The 17,801-nt window shown below is 54.2% G+C and overlaps 1 protein-coding gene and 1 pseudogene across 2 annotated transcripts; one reads left to right on the top strand and one right to left on the bottom strand.

Moving 5' to 3' along the window:
- The first annotated feature begins 3,330 nt into the window (after positions 1-3,330).
- On the top strand, positions 3,331-17,034 carry SH3BP1 (SH3 domain binding protein 1). 2 transcript variants are annotated; one of them, XM_066258679.1, is made up of 18 exons: positions 3,331-3,711; positions 4,872-4,914; positions 5,154-5,258; positions 6,444-6,520; positions 6,830-6,941; positions 7,029-7,105; positions 7,586-7,730; positions 8,152-8,220; positions 8,379-8,469; positions 8,909-9,054; positions 9,796-9,907; positions 10,246-10,327; positions 10,415-10,495; positions 12,106-12,222; positions 12,874-12,971; positions 13,295-13,454; positions 14,726-14,820; positions 16,204-17,034. In XM_066258679.1, exons 1-18 carry the CDS (start codon positions 3,653-3,655, stop codon positions 16,614-16,616), a joined length of 2,082 nt encoding a protein of 693 aa, XP_066114776.1. In that variant the 5' UTR covers positions 3,331-3,652; the 3' UTR covers positions 16,617-17,034. The 2 variants fall into 2 exon arrangements, with proteins under 2 accessions (XP_066114776.1, XP_066114786.1); XM_066258689.1 differs by having other exon boundaries at positions 3,654-3,711; positions 4,872-4,945.
- On the bottom strand, positions 10,642-10,742 carry LOC136321715 (U6 spliceosomal RNA; annotated as a pseudogene).
- Positions 17,035-17,801: the final 767 nt, after the last annotated feature.

Raw genomic sequence — 17,801 nt, 5'->3', positions numbered from 1 at the left:
CACGTTCCAGACTGTCACAGGTTTTCTCAGCCTGTCCTGAGCCTCAGCTCCTCATGCCGCTATGGGGACTCAAATGAGAGCAGGGGCCAGCATTTCTGGGTCTTTGGGCGGTGCCCTCTGACACAGGAGAGCTGGTGGGCTTTGGGGATCTGGTGTCAGATCTGCTTTCCAATTTGGACTCCACCACTTACCCAGCTAGGAACCTTGATCTGCTCACCTGTAAAATGGGGACAATACCACCTCACAGGAGGATGTGCTAAAGTACACGATAAGTGCCATTGTCCCACAGAAGCGGGACACGTTTAGTGGGCAACTGAAGCAGGAACGGGTGTAAGGGGGCCTTACGTTCCTGACTTTGCAGGCCGAATAATAAATAGCCAGGCATTGCTCTAAGCATTTTTTTTTTCTTTTCTAAGTGAGAGGATGGGAAATAGATTCCCACATGCACCCTGACCAGGATCCACCCAGCAACCCCCACTGGGGCCAATACTCTGCCTATTTGGGGCCATGCTTACAACTGAGCTACTTTTAGTGCCTGAGGCTGGGACTCCACAGAGCCATCCTCAGTGCCCAGGGTTGATGTGCTCAGAACAATCAAGTCATGGCTGCAGGAGAGGAAGAGAGAGAGAGGGTGAAAGGGAAGGAATGGAGAAGCAAATGATTGCTTCTCCTGTGTGCCCTGACCAACAATCAAGCCTGGGACATCCATATGCCTGGCTGAGGCTCTACCACTGAGCCAACCAGCAGGGCTTGTTCTAAGCATTTTACATATTAATTCAATCCTCATAATAGGCAGATGTTATTATCATTCCCATTTTACCAAGGAGGACCATGAGGCTCAGAGAAGTAAACTACATCACCCAAGGTCACCCAGCAACTGAGAGGCTGAGCCCAGCTAGCAATCTCCATCCACACCTTTAAGCTCTGTTCTTGCTGACTTTTGGGTTGGAAGTAAGTCCATTGATGCAGTATCTTTATTTGTGATTCAAGTTGGCTGTGTTTTTTTGAGCTCCTAGACAATGGGCTATTGCTAGCCTCATAGGCTTCAGCATGAGCCAGATAGGACCTAAGCCCTCATGGAGAGGCACCCAGCAAGGTCAACAAGCCCTTGCAGTGCAGAGTGAAAGGTCTTATGATTATAATGGGGGGTGGCTGGTGACCTCTAAAGGTCCCCCTTCTGCATCTGCAGTTCTAAAACTACAATCTTAACATCCATGGATTGAAACTTCTGAATCCACAGATCTCTGCTTACAACATCCTTTGAAGGAACAGCCTATGATCCAACCTGTGGGGCTTCCAATCTTTTATGATTCAACATCCAAGTGTGCTCAAGTTTAAATATACCCTAAAGTGTACCCCTCACCTAGCCAAAGAGCACAGCAGCAGCTTCACCCCAGGCCTATAGGAAAGAGCCAGGTGCCTTTTCGTGGAGACTCTTAAGTCTGACTGGAGGGGAGCCTGGAGCTCAAGTGGCCTGATTATGGCTCAGGGTGTTTCCACAGCAGCAGCTGTACAGCCCACATGGACTGACCCTCCCCAGGCTGGAGCCAGGGCTCAGGCCTGGGCAAGTCTAGGAGGAAAAGAAGCAGAAGCCAGGCCTTACCCTCAGGGACCTTCAGAACAGCTGGGGAAGTGGACAAGTCCAGACTCACTATGGTCCAGGCTGCAGGCAAGGCTGAAACAGGATGGGGACACCATGTAGCCTGCAGAGTTCCCAGATGGCAGGACAGTGGTAACCTGGTGTCCAGCTGCTGGCTTGGGAGTCTTCAGTTTCCCAATTCTGCACACAGTAGATGGTGCTTGTTGCAGAGATGGGGAACTGAGCCACCAAAAAGTTCAGGGTTCTGGCTAGTGAGGAAGGTGGAGAGGATAGGACTAGAACTCAGACATTGCTATACCAGCTCCACATTTTAAGAAGCCAAGTCTAGCCTGACCTGTGGTGGTGCAGTGGATAAAGCATTGACCTGGAACACTGAGGTTGCAAGTTAGAAACCCTGGGATTGCCTGGTCAAGGCACATATGGGAGTTGATGCTTCCTGTTCCTCCCCCCCTTCTCTCTCCTCTCTAAAATGAATAAAAACCTTAAAAACAATTAAAAAAAAAAAAAAAGCCAGGTCTACACTGAACTCGGGTGTCTCCCTCTATGGAGGCATTCTTCAAGCCCTGTCCCCTCTCTAGAATCCCCTCCAGGGGCCTTCCAGTTGGGGGAAGGGAGGTGGGCAAGGGAACCTTGCCTGGAATCTCCTCATCCTGGCATTAGCTTTTAAAATCCAGCAGCCTCCCAACTTCTGGCCAGGATTCCAAGTGGGAGCCTCTGGCCCAAGCGGTGATAGCTGAGAGGACTCCCTTCTCTACCCCTCTGGGGCCAGTCTGGCTTTCTCTCTGGAGAGTGGAGAGGCAGCCATAGGCCAGCAAGTACCCACTATGAATGAGGTGCCATGCTGGGCACAGAAACAGATGCCTGAGGCCAAGTTCCTGCCCTAAAGAACTGCCCAGTCTGCCCACCCACATAGGTAGGTGCTCAAGTAATCCTCAAACTGAACAGAAACTCCAGCAGATCAAAGTACAGTGCATGTGGCAGGATTCTACCCTATGCCCCTCCCTCTAACCCCACCTCTGGAGGAAGGGGTCAGAGTAAGGAGAACCTACTGTTTCCCAAAGGCTCTCATCTTGTATTAACTAGCAGTATGGAGCACCTACTGTATGTCCAACTGTGTGCAGAACCAGAAATTACTACTGAGTTTGGAGGGACAGCAGCACCCACATTAATGCCTTACAGAAAGGAAGGGCAGGGACTGAGGAAGTTTGCCAAAAGGGGCTTTACAGATGGAGAAAAACTCGGTGCTGGGGCTGGGGGAGAGCAGGGTGTCATCTGGGAGTGTTTGCTGGAGCTGCAGGGTGGTGGACACCCTCCTTGAAAGGAGGGGGAGCATGGATGCTGGAGGAGTGGGCAGAGGTATCCCATCTACTCTTGGTCAGACAGGGTGAGGACAGCTGGCCCATCAGGCCATTAGAACAAGTCATAAGTTTCAGGGACTTGTCCAAGGGCAGACAGCAGCAGGGTGGCCCCCGGAAACCAAAGACCCCAGCCAATCATCAAGCAGGGTAGCAGGCCAGGAGAGCCTTTAGGGAGTCCAGGGCAGCATCCTTTGGATGGTGCCAGTATGGGTTAGGCCTTTCCTTGGCTTTTGTCTCCTAAGCATGGAACCCTCTTTCCCCTTTGAGAGGGGTGTAAAGGTTATTTATACCCACGGCGGGCAGGCCGGTGGGTGGAGCAGGAACCTGGGGCAGGCACTGTGGCAGGAGCGGGCTTACCTGCTTCCCGCGGCCGGGGAGGAGCTGCGTACACTACCTGTGGATGGCCAGGCGGCCAACCGAACTACACTCTCCAGGACGGCCAGGGGCCGTGGGGAGCCCGGAAGACCAAGAGAGCGAGAACCCAAACTTGGAGAAAGGAGTGACCTGGGGGCCGGGGGCGGAGCCGGGAGCGGGGAGGCGGGAGCGAGCGCGAGCGGGAGTGCGCTGGCCCAGGAAGCGGAGAGCGCCGCCCACCCAACCCCGGCGAGAGAGCTGCGGGCAAAGGCAGGCTGGGCCGGGGGCTACCGGCCCTCGAGCCCCACCGTGACCCCGCAACCGCCAGCTCGCCCCCAAGATGATGAAGAGGCAGTTGCATCGCATGCGGCAGCTGGCCCACACGGGCAGCTTGGGACGGTGAGTGTCCACCCCGTCCCTTCGAGCCCCACGCTCACCCCTGCATGACCCGAGGGAAGGTGGAGTGGGGCAGGCTGGCGATAGCTAGACAGCGACCCCCTGACTAACCAGAGTACTGCCACTCTTCCTCCCTTCTGAATCTTCCAGCCAGAAATAGAGGGAAAAGCGCTGGCTTTTGGGTGAAGGGGCACCCCCACCCCTGATAAGAGGGGGTGCAGGTAGCATCAAGGATTCTGAATCTTCTCTGCCTTCATAGGCCTCAGAGTGAACGCTCCTTCCTCGCCTCACTTGTCCCTTCTGTACAATGGGGACAGTTAACCATTTCTGGTTGTCTTGGAGGAGGGGCAGTCGGGGCCCCAGACTTTGGGGGAGGGGAGGAGACTGGGTCCTGGCGTGGTGGGAGGGGCCTGTTACCTTCCGGCTGTGTGCCCCTCTTCCCCCAGCTCCGAGGCCTGCTTCTGTGTCTTGCTTCTGCTTTCCCATCCCCAGGTGGAAACATCCTCAGGCCTCCCTGTTCCCACCCCCAGGGCTTGAGCTGGTGGAGGAGGCCGGAAGTTTGGGGAGCTCCGGGAGCCTGTCTTCTCTCCTCTTCCCCCTGCTTTGGGTGTTTCCCATCTCTGGGCCCAAGGGAGAGTGAACCGGTATCCAGAGACCTGGTTCTAGTCTCACACTGTGTGGGCCTGGGCAGTCAGACTACCTTTCTCTGGACTTGTGTCTACATGTGTCCCAGGAAAGGGGCCCAGGGCCTGCCCCCACTACAGTCCAGAGTCCTGTGTGACTGACAGCCCCAGAGTCTGAGCTCACACACTTCCCGTTCTTGGGGCCAGCCCAGGCCTCCTCTCTTCAGGTCGACAGAAAAGAGAGGCTAGGCCCTGAGGTGACTCCCCCAGTCTCTCCTTTGGTTGTATCCACCCTCTCGGAACTCAGCTCTGGGTGGAGGAGGAAAAGCCATGTATCCTATTGCCATCCCCATGGAATGTGCTCAGACTGGGATGAGGCAGGCAGGCCACCCAGGGCGGGCCCCAACTGGGAGGGGTACTGGAAGCACCTGGGGTTCAGGTGCCCTGTTGGAGTTGGGGGGCGGCAAGGGGTTTCCTAACCTGGGCCAACTCAGCAGAAACTCTCTCTCTTCTCCCCTCACTCCCCCCCCCCCCCCGCAGCACCCCAGAGACTGCCGAGTTCCTGGGTGAGGACCTCCAGCAGGTACATGCCTGGGCCAGCTGCTGGTGGCAAGGCAGGTCTATGCAGGCTGTCAACAGAGGGCCGGGTGGAAATGCCAGTTGGGGGCCTCAGTTGAGTCATTCCCCAGGCTGTTGGCCATTGGGTCCCCAGGAAGAGGGAAGACATAGGTGGTTCCTGCTCTGGGGAAAAACAAAGCAGTGGGGAGGGGGGACAACAACCTTCCAGGATCCATAACTACCCCTCCCCATGTCCCCTCTCAGGTGGAGCAGCGGCTGGAGCCAGCCAAGCGAGCAGCCCAAAATGTCCATAAGCGACTGCAAGCCTGTTTGCAGGGCCAAAGCGGGGCAGATATGGATAAGCGGGTGGTGAGTGGGGGTCCTAGGGTGGAGTGGGCCTGGCCAGGACACCTCTGTCTAATGGGGGAGTAAGGGAATGAGGGTGGGCTGGGTTCTTCTCCCTGCCAGTCTGAGCCTCTGGCCCCAAGGGGATGAACACTGCTCTGCCCCAGGGCCCTCCGGCACCCCACGCATGAGGCCCTATGTCTTCCCCATCCTGTTCTTGTTCCCGCCCCCTTCTGCACCAATCATCTGAGCTAAGGCCAGTCCTCTGACTGCACCTGAACATCTCTGTCCAATCAGCCCTTAGAATAGAGTTGGCCCTCTCAACTAGGGTGGTCTCTGAGGGCTTCTTGAAGGAATTGGCATTTGAGCCGGATTTTGAATGCTACTCACTGGTATTAATCAACAATCAGCACTTACAGACTGTTAGTCTGTTGCTAAGATGTGTCACACTGCGTTGCCCCACTCAGTGCTGACAGCAATGTGGGGAGGCGGCTGCCTTCTTTAGCACTGGTACAGCTGAGGAAAGAGAGACTTAAGAGAGGTAGAGTGACTCACTCAGTGTCACACAAGCTAGTAAGTGGCAGATTTGAAGCGAGACCCATCTGACCAAAGCTGGTGCTCTCTGTAACTCTAGGTGGGAATGGGTCGGGCATGTTTTGGAACCAGTCAACAATTCAGTGTGGCCAGACCTCTGGGGGAAAGGAGCTATAGGTGCCCTGGAAGGTTTGAGACTCACAGCCGCTGTATCAGACACATGCGCCCTGGGCCTGGGGAGAGGCCACTCTGATTCCCAGCTCCTCCAGTCTTCCTCCAGCTGTGTGACCTTGGCACACTCCATGCCCCTTTGTTCTTAGGTTTCTAGTCTGTATTGGGATTTGATCATTCCTTCCACCCCAGTAAAGTGGTTTTTGGGAGCAGGAAAAGGACATCTTGGGTTCCAGGTGCCCTGTTGGGGGGGCAGCAGCAAGGGCCCCCAACATGGTCAGAGCTTTTACATGGTCTCAAGGAAAGGTCACCCTTACCATGCCTTGTCATTATCCTACTTCCACTCTCACCCGTGACTGTGACCCTCCTGGGTTCCCTCCCCTGTTCATGCCCAGTGCCTTGGTGGGGTTCTGCCCCCAAGAGACACATCATGAGCAGGTGAAGGGAGGCCCAGCAGGCAAGCACAGGCACTTAAGCTCACAGCTGGCCCTGCCTTCCCTGCAGAAAAAACTTCCCCTCATGGCTCTGTCCACCACGATGGCTGAGAGCTTCAAGGAGCTGGACCCTGATTCCAGCATGGGGTGAGCACAGACAGGGGCCTTAGCCTTCATCTGGAGAGGCCAAGGAGGGATCTGGGGTCAGAGGGGGTACAGGCCAGGGAGGGCAGCCACACTGGAAAGATGACCAGGCAGGCTGGGGGCAGTGTCTGGGCTGGGGACAGGGTCCAGGTCAGTGAGGGCAGCCAGGCCTGGGAGGGTGTCGGGCTCAGTGAGGATGAAGGACAGATAGAAGGGGCAGGAGGTGGTGGGGAGAGAGGAAGCCCCAGCTTCCAAATCAAGGCAAGGGGCTGGGCTGTAGGAGCCTGGGTCCACTGGGTGCTATGTCCACAGGAAGGCCTTGGAGATGAGCTGTGCCATTCAGAACCAGCTGGCTCGCATCCTAGCTGAGTTTGAGATGACCTTGGAGAAGGATGTCCTGCAGCCGCTCAGCAGGCTGAGCGAGGTGACCTTACCCTACCCCCAGCTTCCCCAGTCTCTAACCCCCAGCTCCCCAGCCCACTCATCCCCTCCCTCCCATGCCTGCCCCTAGGAGGAGCTGCCAGCCATCCTCAAGCACAAGAAAAGCCTGCAGAAGCTGGTATCCGACTGGAATACCCTCAAGAGCAGGTGGGAACCACAGCATCGGGGTGGGGTCCATACCTAGATCAGCCCATAGGGGTGGCCGCATAGCTTCAAGGCCCTTCCTACAATAGGACACTGCAGGGCCCACTGGGTACAGAGTGTGTACTTGTACACACATCTGGCCCTTAGGAATGCACATGGTTATGTTACATGTGAAGGTGTCTCTGTGCATGTGTGTGTGTACCTGCTCGTGCCAGCTAGGGGTGACCTCACAGCCTAAGATAACCCTAAATAATCCTCCAAGATCCCTGATGGCAGACTGCAACCCTGTACTCTGGAGTGGGTTGTGACCACCAAGTCTACCACCAGGTGGCGCCCCCAAGCACTCACAGCCCAGGCCCAGTGGAGCTCTAGGATTTGCAGCTATAAATCCCGGAATCCTGTGTGGTTAGGCATCTGGAGAGGACACTTGGCTCCGGACATGCAATGGGGACAGTGACGAGCCCACCTTATAATCATCCCCAGGCTCAGCCAGGCAGCTAAGAACTCAGGCAGCGGTCACAGCCTAGGTGGCGGCCCAGGCAATTACAGCCATACCACCACAGCCAACAAAGTGGAGACGCTGAAGGAAGAGGAGGAGGAGCTGAAGAGGAAAGTGGAGCAGTGCAAGGTGAGGGGGCACTCGGGGTTACCTGGATGTGTGGGGGTGGCAAGGGTAGGCATTGTCCTCATTTCACAGATAAGGAAACAAGCTCATAGAGGTGATGAGACTTGTCAGGGCCACATAAGTAGGAAGCAGCAGAGTTGGGGCTCGCTGGGTCTTGGAGTGTTTGCTAGGCGAGTTAATGAATGAATGGTGCATGACACAAGGCACTGTGCTAAGAGTGTAGGGAGATGGCGGTGAGGACTAGAAGCTGTAAAAGCTCCTCAGAAGTTCAAGGGGTTTCCAGTGAGCTGTCCCCAAGTACAAACCTTGGCAGAGAGAGAAGAACTGGCATACAGTTTGCGCCAGTTACTAACTCCTCTGAGCCTCAGCTTACCCTCTGGACCCTAGCCTTGCTGATATAAGCCCTCCCCTCTCTGTCCCCAAGGATGAGTATTTGGCCGACCTGTACCACTTTGCCACCAAGGAGGACACATATGCCAACTATTTTATAAACGTGAGTCCAAGACTGGTCTCCAGCCATCCAGAGCTCAGGGGTAGACACCAGAGCCAGGGGGTCTCTGTGAGATGGTGGGAGGGAAGGATCTGCTCTTACAGACCTGGAGGGAGGCTCAGTACCCTGATTTCCCCTGGGGTGCCCCTTTACCCTCACAGCTCATGGAGATTCAGGCTGATTACCATCGCAAGTCTCTGAGCTCACTGGACACAGCCCTGGCTGAGCTGAAGGAGAACCACGGCCAAGCAGGTGGGGACACAGATGGGCCATGACCCCACACTCCTGACCCCCACATGCTTAGGCATGTTAAGAAGCTTGAACTCTATCCTGAAAGGCAATAGGGAGCCACACATGAGTTCTGAGCAGGGGAGGGCTCGATTAGATTTGTGGTAGAAAGATTGTGCTGGCTGCTGCATGGAGGATGGAATGGGAGCAGGGACAGAACTGGAGCCAGGAGACCTGTTAGGAGGCAGAAGGGAAGAGGTGGTGGCCTGGACTGGGGTGGAAGCAGTGGAAGTGATCAGATTTGAGAGATGTGTTGGATGATTTCAGGATGTGTGGCATGGATGGTCAGGTGGGGGTGGTACTGTTAGCCAAAGCAATAGTCATTTGAGGATATCTTGGGGGGTGCCCCTGGCTTTCCACAAGTGGGAGGAACCTGGGCCACTGATCTGTCTCATCCCTGCAGACCCCTCCCCCTCGATGACGGCCGCCCCCTTCTCCAGGGTGTATGGGGTGTCACTGGGAGCTCACCTGCAAGAGCTGGGCCGGGACATTGCCCTGCCCATTGAAGCCTGTGTCCTGATGTTGCTCTCTGAGGGCGTGAAGGAAGAGGTGGGACCCACTGGGGCAGGTGGGGTGGGAGCACTGGGGCCCTCAGTCGTCCCAGACTTCCCCCATGCTGCCTGTACTGTTCCCGTAATCCCACCCTTCAAGCACTAGTCCCAGGAGAAGGCACAGCCTCGTGTTGCTGCAGTGCTACCACCTCCACTTGGTGATGTTCCCGTGGGCCAGGCGCTTGTGCTGTAAGCCCTTTGCATTGAGGAATTTAATTGTCCATTGAATTATCCCAGTAACCTTTGGAGGGAGCCCTGTTGCTCCTTTCACAAGGGGAGATGGAGGTCAAGAGGTAGACATGCTCAGTGGCCCATGAGAAGGTGCCGATGAAGTCAGGGACTGGGGTGCAGTCACTGCCGCACACTGCCCTCATCCGTGCTTTGTGCCTCAGTGTTGCTAGTCCATTGGCTCCTTTCTTGAGGACAGACCCTTAGGAGGCAAAACTACTCAAAAGACTGAGGCTCCCACAATCCTTCAGGGCCCCCTTTCTCCCTTCTACTCCTAACCAGATGCTTCTTTTCCTGCTCTTCCCAACCCCTCCCAGACTTCCCCCTTTGCCCAGAATCCAAGACTTGATGAGTTGAGAGGATCCATGGGCACTGGTGCCCACTCTGTCTGCCAGAGTGGGGGTGCAGCCAGCCACCTACCTCAAGCCAGGAGTGAGGCAGGGTAGCCCGACCAGGGTGTCCTGTCCCAGCCACCCCTCCATGACCCCACCTGGTCCTTCTCACACCCCAGGGCCTCTTCCGCCTCGCTGCTGGGGCCTCAGTGCTGAAGCGCCTCAAGCAGACAATGGCCTCGGACCCACGCAGCCTGCAGGAGTTCTGCTCTGATCCCCACGCCATGGCAGGTACCCACTACAAGGAGCCCTGGGTGGGGCATCCTCCAAATCCCTTCACCAGATACCTGAATGATCCCATAATAGTTTGGTTCAAGGCCTGGTAATCTGCTGAGGAGACATAGGGGTCCTTAAAGTAGGGTTTGTGTTGACTCTCCTGAAATGTACGTATGCTTTTCTGAGAAAGACCACTAGTCTTTATTCTGTTTAAAGGGCCCATGGCCCAAGAAAGGATAGACCTAGATGTGTTAGTGTGAACAGGGCCTAACGAATCCTAACAGATGGAGAGAGCTGGGTACTGGGGTGAAGGTGGAGGCTTGGCTGTGACTGAGCTTACACCACCACTTCAGGAGCCCTCAAGTCCTACCTGCGGGAGCTGCCGGAGCCCCTCATGACCTTTGACCTCTATGACGACTGGATGAGGGCAGCCAGGTGAGGTTGGGTGTAGGGGTCCTGGGGGAGAGGAAGCTGTAGTGGTGCTACCCTCAGCTGGTTCACCAGGTCTGTCCCCCTCCCCAGCCTTAAGGAGCCCGGAGCCCGGCTGGAGGCCCTCCAAGAGGTATGCAGTCGCCTGCCCCAGGAGAACCTCGGTAACCTCAGGTGAGCCCCACGCTGGCCCAGGCCTCCCCGGAGCCAGGCCCTGCTGAGATTCTGGGGCCTGGGTTTCAGTCCTGCCTCCTTGTCCTAAGCAATATTTCAGATGTATGTCTTAGGTGTACTGGTCATATATTTTTAAATTATATTTTTAAAATATGGAACACTTCAAAATTTGCATGTTGTCTTTGCACAGGGGCCATGCTAATCTGTGTCGTTCAAATTTTCATATATGTGCTGCCAAAACAAGCATTGTACTAGTCATGGGTTTTTTTCTTTTAAATATTTATTTATTGACTAGAGAGAAAGGGAGAAAGAGACAGGAACATCGATCTGTTCCTGAATATGCCCTGACTGGTGATTAAACCGGAAACCTCTGCACAAACCCAGACAAGGCTCTAATCAACCAAGCTATCCAGCCAGGGCACTAGTCATATTTTTACTAGACATTGAATTAAACATGTATCTTGAACCTTTAAAGCTACACTATCAGCCTGACTACACTATGGTGTGGTGGATAAAGCCTGGAACATTGAGGTCACCGATTCAAAATTCAGGGCTTACCTGGTCAGGGCACATATGGGAATTGAGGCTTCCTGCTCCTTCCTCCCTTCTCTCTCTCTCACTCTCTGTCTCTGTCCCCCTCTCTCTCCTCTCTAAAATGAATAAAGTCTAAAAAAAAGAAGTTACACCACCTGGTTTCAAATCCCACCTCTGTCATTGCATGGTCCCAAGCAGGTAAATTGGCCTCTCTGTACCTAGGCTGGAAAATGCAGAGCATTAACAGTCCCTCCCACCTGAACTGTGGTGGTGCAGTGGGTAGAGCATTCAACCTGGAACGCTAAGGTCACCAGTTCAAAACCCTGGCCTTGCCACTCCAGGCACATATGGGAAGCAACTACTATGAGTTGATGCCTCTCCCCCCCCCCCCCCCGCTACCCCATTTCTCTTTGTCTCTCTCCTCTCTAAAAATCAATAAATAAAATCTTAAAAAAAAAAAATCCCTACCCTGTAAACTTAGCTCAGTGCCTGATACAGAGGTGGCGCTCAATAAGTCAGCTAATTTAGTACAATTTTTTTTTTACGATTATTTATTTATTTATTTAATTTTATTTATTTATTTTTATTTTTTTGACAGAGACAGAGAGTGAGTCAGAAAGAGGGATAGACAGGGACAGACAGACAGGAACGGAGAGAGATGAGAAGCATCAATCATTAGTTTTTCATTGCACGTTGCAACACCTTAGTTGTTCATTGATTGCTTTCTCATATGTGCCTTGACTGCGGGCCTTCAGCAGACCGAGTAACCCCTTGCTGGAGCCAGCGACCTTGGGTTCAAGCTTGGTGGGCTTTTTGCTCAAACCAGATGAGCCTGCGCTCAAGCTGGCGACCTCGGGGTCTCAAACCTGGGTCCTCTGCATTCCAGTCTGACGCTCTATCCACTGTACCACCGCCTGGTCAGGCTAATTTAGTACAATTTTTAAAACTAGCCCATGTACTGTCTCTGCCACACTTTGGAAAACCCAGCCTAGGAAAGTCTCTGGTCTGGGGGCTGCTGATGGATGTCTGTGGCCTGATGCTGTGCCCCTAGCCAAGCCCACCTCCCGCCTTCCCAGGTACCTAATGAAGTTCCTGGCACGTCTGGCCGAGGAGCAGGAGGTGAACAAGATGACACCCAGCAACATCGCCATCGTCCTGGGGCCCAACCTGCTGTGGCCCCCTGAGAAAGAAGGGTGAGGAGCATGGGTGGGGGAAAGGTGGCAGTTCCCACCCCAACTCTGTTGTCTTTCTCCTGGGCCTCGGTTTCCTCATCCTTAGAATGAGTTGCGCAGCTCATATTCTCAAGGCTGAAGGACAGCCCGAAGGGATCCTGGACCCCTGAGGGCTTTGGAGCACTCTGAGTAATGGTAGCTGTGGGCTGCTTGGTAGGCTGGCTACCCAAGATCTGGTTCTAGCCCCACCTCCACCAGAGACGGCCTTAGGAAGTCACTCTCTCAACCTCCATTTCCTTGTCTGTAAATTAGAAATTATTCAAGGTCTGAGGATTTTTACTTTGGGAATTAAGTGAGATAACAAAAGGAGAAAAGCCTTATAAACTGTAAAGTGCTGTCATCTGTGAAGGGTCGTCATTCACCTGGCTATGGATGGCAAAAGGAGACCATCCATTTGCCGAATACAGTTCTTTGGTAGAGGCTACCTAGGTCCAAGAACTGTGAGGACAGGAGCCATGACCAGCTGCTGATGCCTGTCGTGTGTGAGCGACATGTTTGCTCTCCACGGTGTCTGTGAGCTTTTAAGAACAGGGACTTGATGTGACTGAGTGATTGTTGGGGCCACTTAGACTTTGCTAAATGATAACTCACTGTCACTTCCTTTTGTCCCAGGGACCAGGCCCAGCTGGATGCAGCCTCAGTGTCATCCATCCAGGTGGTGGGTGTTGTGGAGGCTCTGATACAAAATGCAGACACCCTCTTCCCTGGAGGTGAGACTCCTACCCATGTACACATGCCCCTTTGTGCCCTCTGTGCCCAACTTGGTACCCACCAGACTAGCTTCAGTCCCTGGCCACCCATTACACACCCCATGAGGCCTGGATAAAATTGCTTCTCCACTCTGAGGCTCAATTTCTCATCTGTAAAATGGGGATGCTGCTGCCTGCTTTAAGGGATTGTTGTGAGGCTTCTGTGGGAGGGGAAGGCAAAACATGGTCCAGTGTCAGGGAAAAGGGAAAGCGGTCTGGCACTGGCTGAGAAGGGGGGCTGGCAGACACTCTGAAAGCCAAGGCCCACTCCCTTCTACCTGCAGACATCAACTTCAACGTGTCAGGCCTGTTCCCAGCCCCTGCGCCCCAGGACACTGTCAGCAACAAGCCAACCTCTGAGGAGCTTCCAACCATTGCCGTGCCCACCCCAGCTGCTGCCCCAGCCCCAGCCCCTACGCCAGCCTCAGTGGCTACCAAGGAAAGGTAAGGACTCACAGATACAAATGGCCCCTGTCCTGACCCTAGGGTGCCCAGCCTGAGGCACCATCTCTCAGGGCTTCCAGCAGCATTTTAGGAAATGTAATTGTTGTATTTTCACCCAAAATACCAGGTTTCCCAGTTTGGAGTGGGTGAGGTAGAAGCTCTGAGGTAAAATTCCTCCCAGCATCTGACGTATTTCTTTGCTTGTTGTGTGGCTATTCACTGAGCACCTACTATGTGCCGGGCGCTGTTTCAGGTCCCAAGGATGTAGGGAACTAGAGCTGAACATTTTGGAATTTGTAAATACCTTTCAGTCTTCCCTTTGATCCTTGAAATCTGGAAAGGCTGCGTGTACCATGGTGCCTCCATACCAAGCAGGTATTGTTCAGTAGTCACAGACTGCTGGGGCCCAAACCATGAATTTCCTCAGGTGAGCAAGATAGACAAATGCTGCCGTAGAGCTTGTATTCCAGGGGCAGGGAGAGAGAATCAACAAGTACACCAAAAAAAAGGGAACATCAGCAGGGGTGCGTGATTTAAAGCAGTGGTCCCCAACCTTTTTTGGGCCACGGACCGGTTTAATGTCAGAAAATATTTTCATGGACCGGCCTTTAGGGTGGGACAGATAAATGTATCACATGACCAAGACAAGCGTCAAGAGTGAGTCTTAGACAGATGTAACAGGGAATCTGGTCATTTTTAAAAATAAAACATCGTTCAGACTTAATATAAATAAAAAGGAAATAATGTAAGTTATTTATTCTTGTAAGTTATTTATTCTTTCTCTGCAGACCAGTACCAAATGGCCCGGGGGTTGGGGACCACTGATTTAAAGGAGAATAGAGCAGGATAGGAGACTGAGGGAACTGCTTCCAACATGGGTCAGGAAAGGCCTCCTGAGGAGGAGCCAACTGAGCAGAGACCTGGAGGAAGGCAGGAAGCCTTCTCTGCTTCTTGTCCACTCTGGCTTCTAGTGGCTGGGCCATCCCATTAAAGTCACAAGGAAGCTGAGAAGGGAGGTCCTGCACTCTAACTTCCTTTCCTGCCCTGCAGTGGACCACGGACACTGTCACAGCAGCCAGAGTCTTGGTGGATGCAAACCCTGACCAATGCCAGAAGTGTCTTGGGGGCAGGGGGCAACCTGGGGACAGATCCCAGGCCCGGCCACCAGGTGGAGGACCCAAACTCAGCCTGTTGGCTGGAGGTCTCCCCAAGACTACAGAAGACATCTGAGAAATGGTCAACCTTTCCCTGACCCTCTCCTTCTCTTACAGGACAGAGTCTGAGGCGCCCCCCAGACCGGCCTCCCCCAAGATCAGCAGGAGCTCCCCGGAGGCAGCCACCCCAGCAGAGGACATGGCTCGGAGGAGTGAGTTGGCCAACAGAGGGTGGGTGGGGGTGGGCAATCTAGATCTTCTCATGTTTCCAGGCAGCCGGGAAGGCCAGGAATCCAGGGGTTAAAAGCCAGGTCAGCAGCCAAACACTCTGGGTTCAAAGTCCAGCTCTGTGACCTTGAGCAGGTGACTTCACCTCTCTGCACCTCAGCTCCCACCTCTGCATAATGACTGCATGGACAATGGACAATGACCGCACCTGCCTTGTAGAACTGTTTGGACAATTAAATGGTGCTGCCTGGCTCACACAGTAAATGCCTGATAAGGGTCAGCTATCCTGAGCGTGGGGGGCAGTGGGGTCCAGTTCCTCAAAAAGCCCAAGGTCACAAAGTGAAGAGGGAGGACAGTCTTCCAAGGGCAGTGGGGGAGGAGAGACCTGGGGGATTCTTCTGAACCCTTTGGTGCACTCACCTGTTGAGTTGGGCGAAAGCCAGGCAGGTAAGAAAGCCAAGGGTTCAGGTACAAGATTTTGCCCGGGTGACTAGGACCGTTGGGAGGCCCCACCCAGCCCAGGAGGGTCTAGAGTTTTCCACCTGGGTATACAGTGTAGAGCCGGGCTAGATGGAGCAGCTGCAGGAGCCTCTTGACAGTAGGAGCTGGTGGCTGGCACAGGAACCTTCCTGCAGGAGGTGGGCGACTAGCCACCTTTCCTGGATGGCGGGCAAGTGAGATATTTGCTCACTTGAGCACAAGTTGAGGGACTGTCACTGCATCACTTGAGCTGGTCCTCACAGCAGCCCTAGGAGGTTGAGGCGTTCATCCCATCTTACCAATGAGGAAACTGAGGCCCTAGGAGCAAATGATTCGCACAGTGGGTAGAGGCAGAGCTAAGACTAGAGTCCGGACCTCCTGGCCCCATCTAGCCCTCCAACTGCCTCTGGGCATCAGAACTGTGCAGTGGGATCTTCAAGCTGGGGTGGGGTAGTTCTGGTGGGCTTGTGAGAAGAGGGGAGCAAGACCCACATGTCAGGGGAACAGGTAGCATTTCTAAACAGGAGTATGCTGAACACCTCCTCATCCAGCACTGCGCTAGCCAACCGCACACAAGATGGCCACACTTAGTTTATGTTCTAGTAGGGGAGACAAGTAATTCCAAAGCAAAATAAAAACTGGCAAGATCATTTCAGAGGACAGAGTCCTGTAAAGAAAGTGGAACTGGAACATGTGACAGGGCGGGGAAATACTCTAGCTGGGGGGGAGGACAGACAGCTAGGGAGGCCTGAGTAATGAGGAGCCAGCCATGGAAACAGTTCTCAGCAGAAGGAACAGCAGATGCCAAGCTCCTGAAATGGGATTGAGCTCGGTGGGTTTGCCACAGGCCATATGGACACCTTACTGCCCTTTTCCTTCCTCTACAGCCAAGCGCCCAGCACCAGCCCGGCCCACCATGCCGCCCCCCCAGGTCTCCAGCACCCGTTGCTCCCCTCCAGCTCCATCCCTGCCCCCTGGCTCTGGCAGCCCCGTGACCCCCCGGGCTCTGCCCCGCCGTCTGGTTGGTAGCAGCCTCCGGGCCCCCACAGTGCCACCCCCATTGCCCCCCATTCCACCCCAACCTGCCCGGCGCCAGAGCCGGCGTTCACCAGCCTCCCCCAGCCAGACCTCCCCAGGTCCGGCCTCCCCCAGCCCTGTCTCTCTGAGCATGCCTACGCAGGTGGACCTGGGGGTGGCCACAGAGGATGGAGGGACCCCTGAGGCTGTAGGCAGGACCCCAACTCCCACAGCTGTGCCCCCTCAGCCCCGGCCCAGGAGCCTTGCCTCAGAGACTGAATGAACTGGTGGCTCCTCCCTAACAGCCCTCAGTGTCCCCTCCCTCCTATCTTGTCCTCCCAGGACACAGCCCTCGCCCCTCCCAAGGAGTGGAGACCCACTTTGCCTTCAAGTGCCTTGGTGCCTGCTGGGTCAGCCTCCATGGCAAGGAGGACTCAGGACAGTCCTCCACTTCCAGTCCTTTTCCTCTTGGACTTACCCAGGGCTTGGGGGGCTCAGCCAATTCCCCACTCTGACAAGGTCCCAGGGGTGCCACCAGAAGGAAGGAGATCTTGATTGCTCCTACAGGACTTTGATGTTTCTCTTGCCAACGTATTTTTTTGTAAGGCAGGTAAATAAATTATTTTGGACGAAACTGGAGCAGCTACCCAAAAGATAGCTTTATTTTCTGTACTCGAAATAAAGAGGGAAAATTGCCTGTTCTTTGCCTTCTCTCCTTTTTCCTGTCCGAAATAACAGACGTTTTTAAGCCCTTACTCTAGGCAAGTGGTTGGCAAACCACAGCTTGCGAGCCACATGCGGCTCTTTGGCCCCTTGAGTGCGGCTCTTCACAAAATACCACAAGCCAGCGCGCAGGTATGCGCGGGGGGGGGGGGGGGGGGGGGGGGGTATCGTAGGTTGGCCAGCAAATGGGAGACGCAGCACGGGGAAGGCATGCGATTAATGAACAAGTTGAGTGAGCCAGTCAGTCAGCAGTCTCATGTGCAGTGGTTAGTGCTAGTCACGTCCGCAAATCGCGTGGGTGACAAAAGTACCTACTTGAAGCATAAAGAAATATTGGAGAAAGCCTGACCAGGCGGTGACGCAGTGGATAAAGCGTCGGACTGGGATGCGGAAGACCCAGGTTCAAGACCCCGAGGTCACCAGCTTGAGCACAGGCTCATCTGGTTTGAGCAAGGCTCACCAGCTTGGACCCAAGGTCGCTGGCTCGAGCAAGGGGTTGCTCCGTCTGCTGAAGGCCCGCAGTCAAGGCACATATGTGAAAGCAATCAATGAACAACTAAGGTGTCGCAACAAAAAACTGGTAATTGATGTTTCTCATCTCTCTCTGTTCCTGTCTGTCTGTCCCTATCTATCCCTCTCTCTGACTGTCTGTCTCCATTAAAAAAAAATAAAGAAATATTAGAGAAAAACAAATGTAAACTTAGTTCACAGCACAAGTGGTCTGCTTTGAAAGACCTGGAGAAGG

Source organism: Saccopteryx bilineata, chromosome 1 (genome assembly GCF_036850765.1).
Source record: "Saccopteryx bilineata isolate mSacBil1 chromosome 1, mSacBil1_pri_phased_curated, whole genome shotgun sequence".
Classification (NCBI taxonomy): Eukaryota; Metazoa; Chordata; class Mammalia; order Chiroptera; family Emballonuridae; genus Saccopteryx; species Saccopteryx bilineata.
Note: the sequence above shows the minus strand (reverse complement) of the source record. Positions and strands in the feature narration are given on the sequence as shown.

What these genes read in the sequence shown, in the direction of transcription:
- SH3BP1 (XM_066258679.1), top strand. Translation starts at nt 3,653, where the DNA reads ATGATGAAGAGGCAGTTGCATCGCATGCGGCAGCTGGCCCACACGGGC. An exon ending in CACACGGGCAGCTTGGGACG is followed by an intron (nt 3,712 to 4,871) that starts GTGAGTGTCCAC and finishes CCCCCCCCGCAG; the next exon opens with CACCCCAGAGACTGCCGAGT. An exon ending in TCAGTGGCTACCAAGGAAAG is followed by an intron (nt 13,455 to 14,725) that starts GTAAGGACTCAC and finishes CTTCTCTTACAG; the next exon opens with GACAGAGTCTGAGGCGCCCC.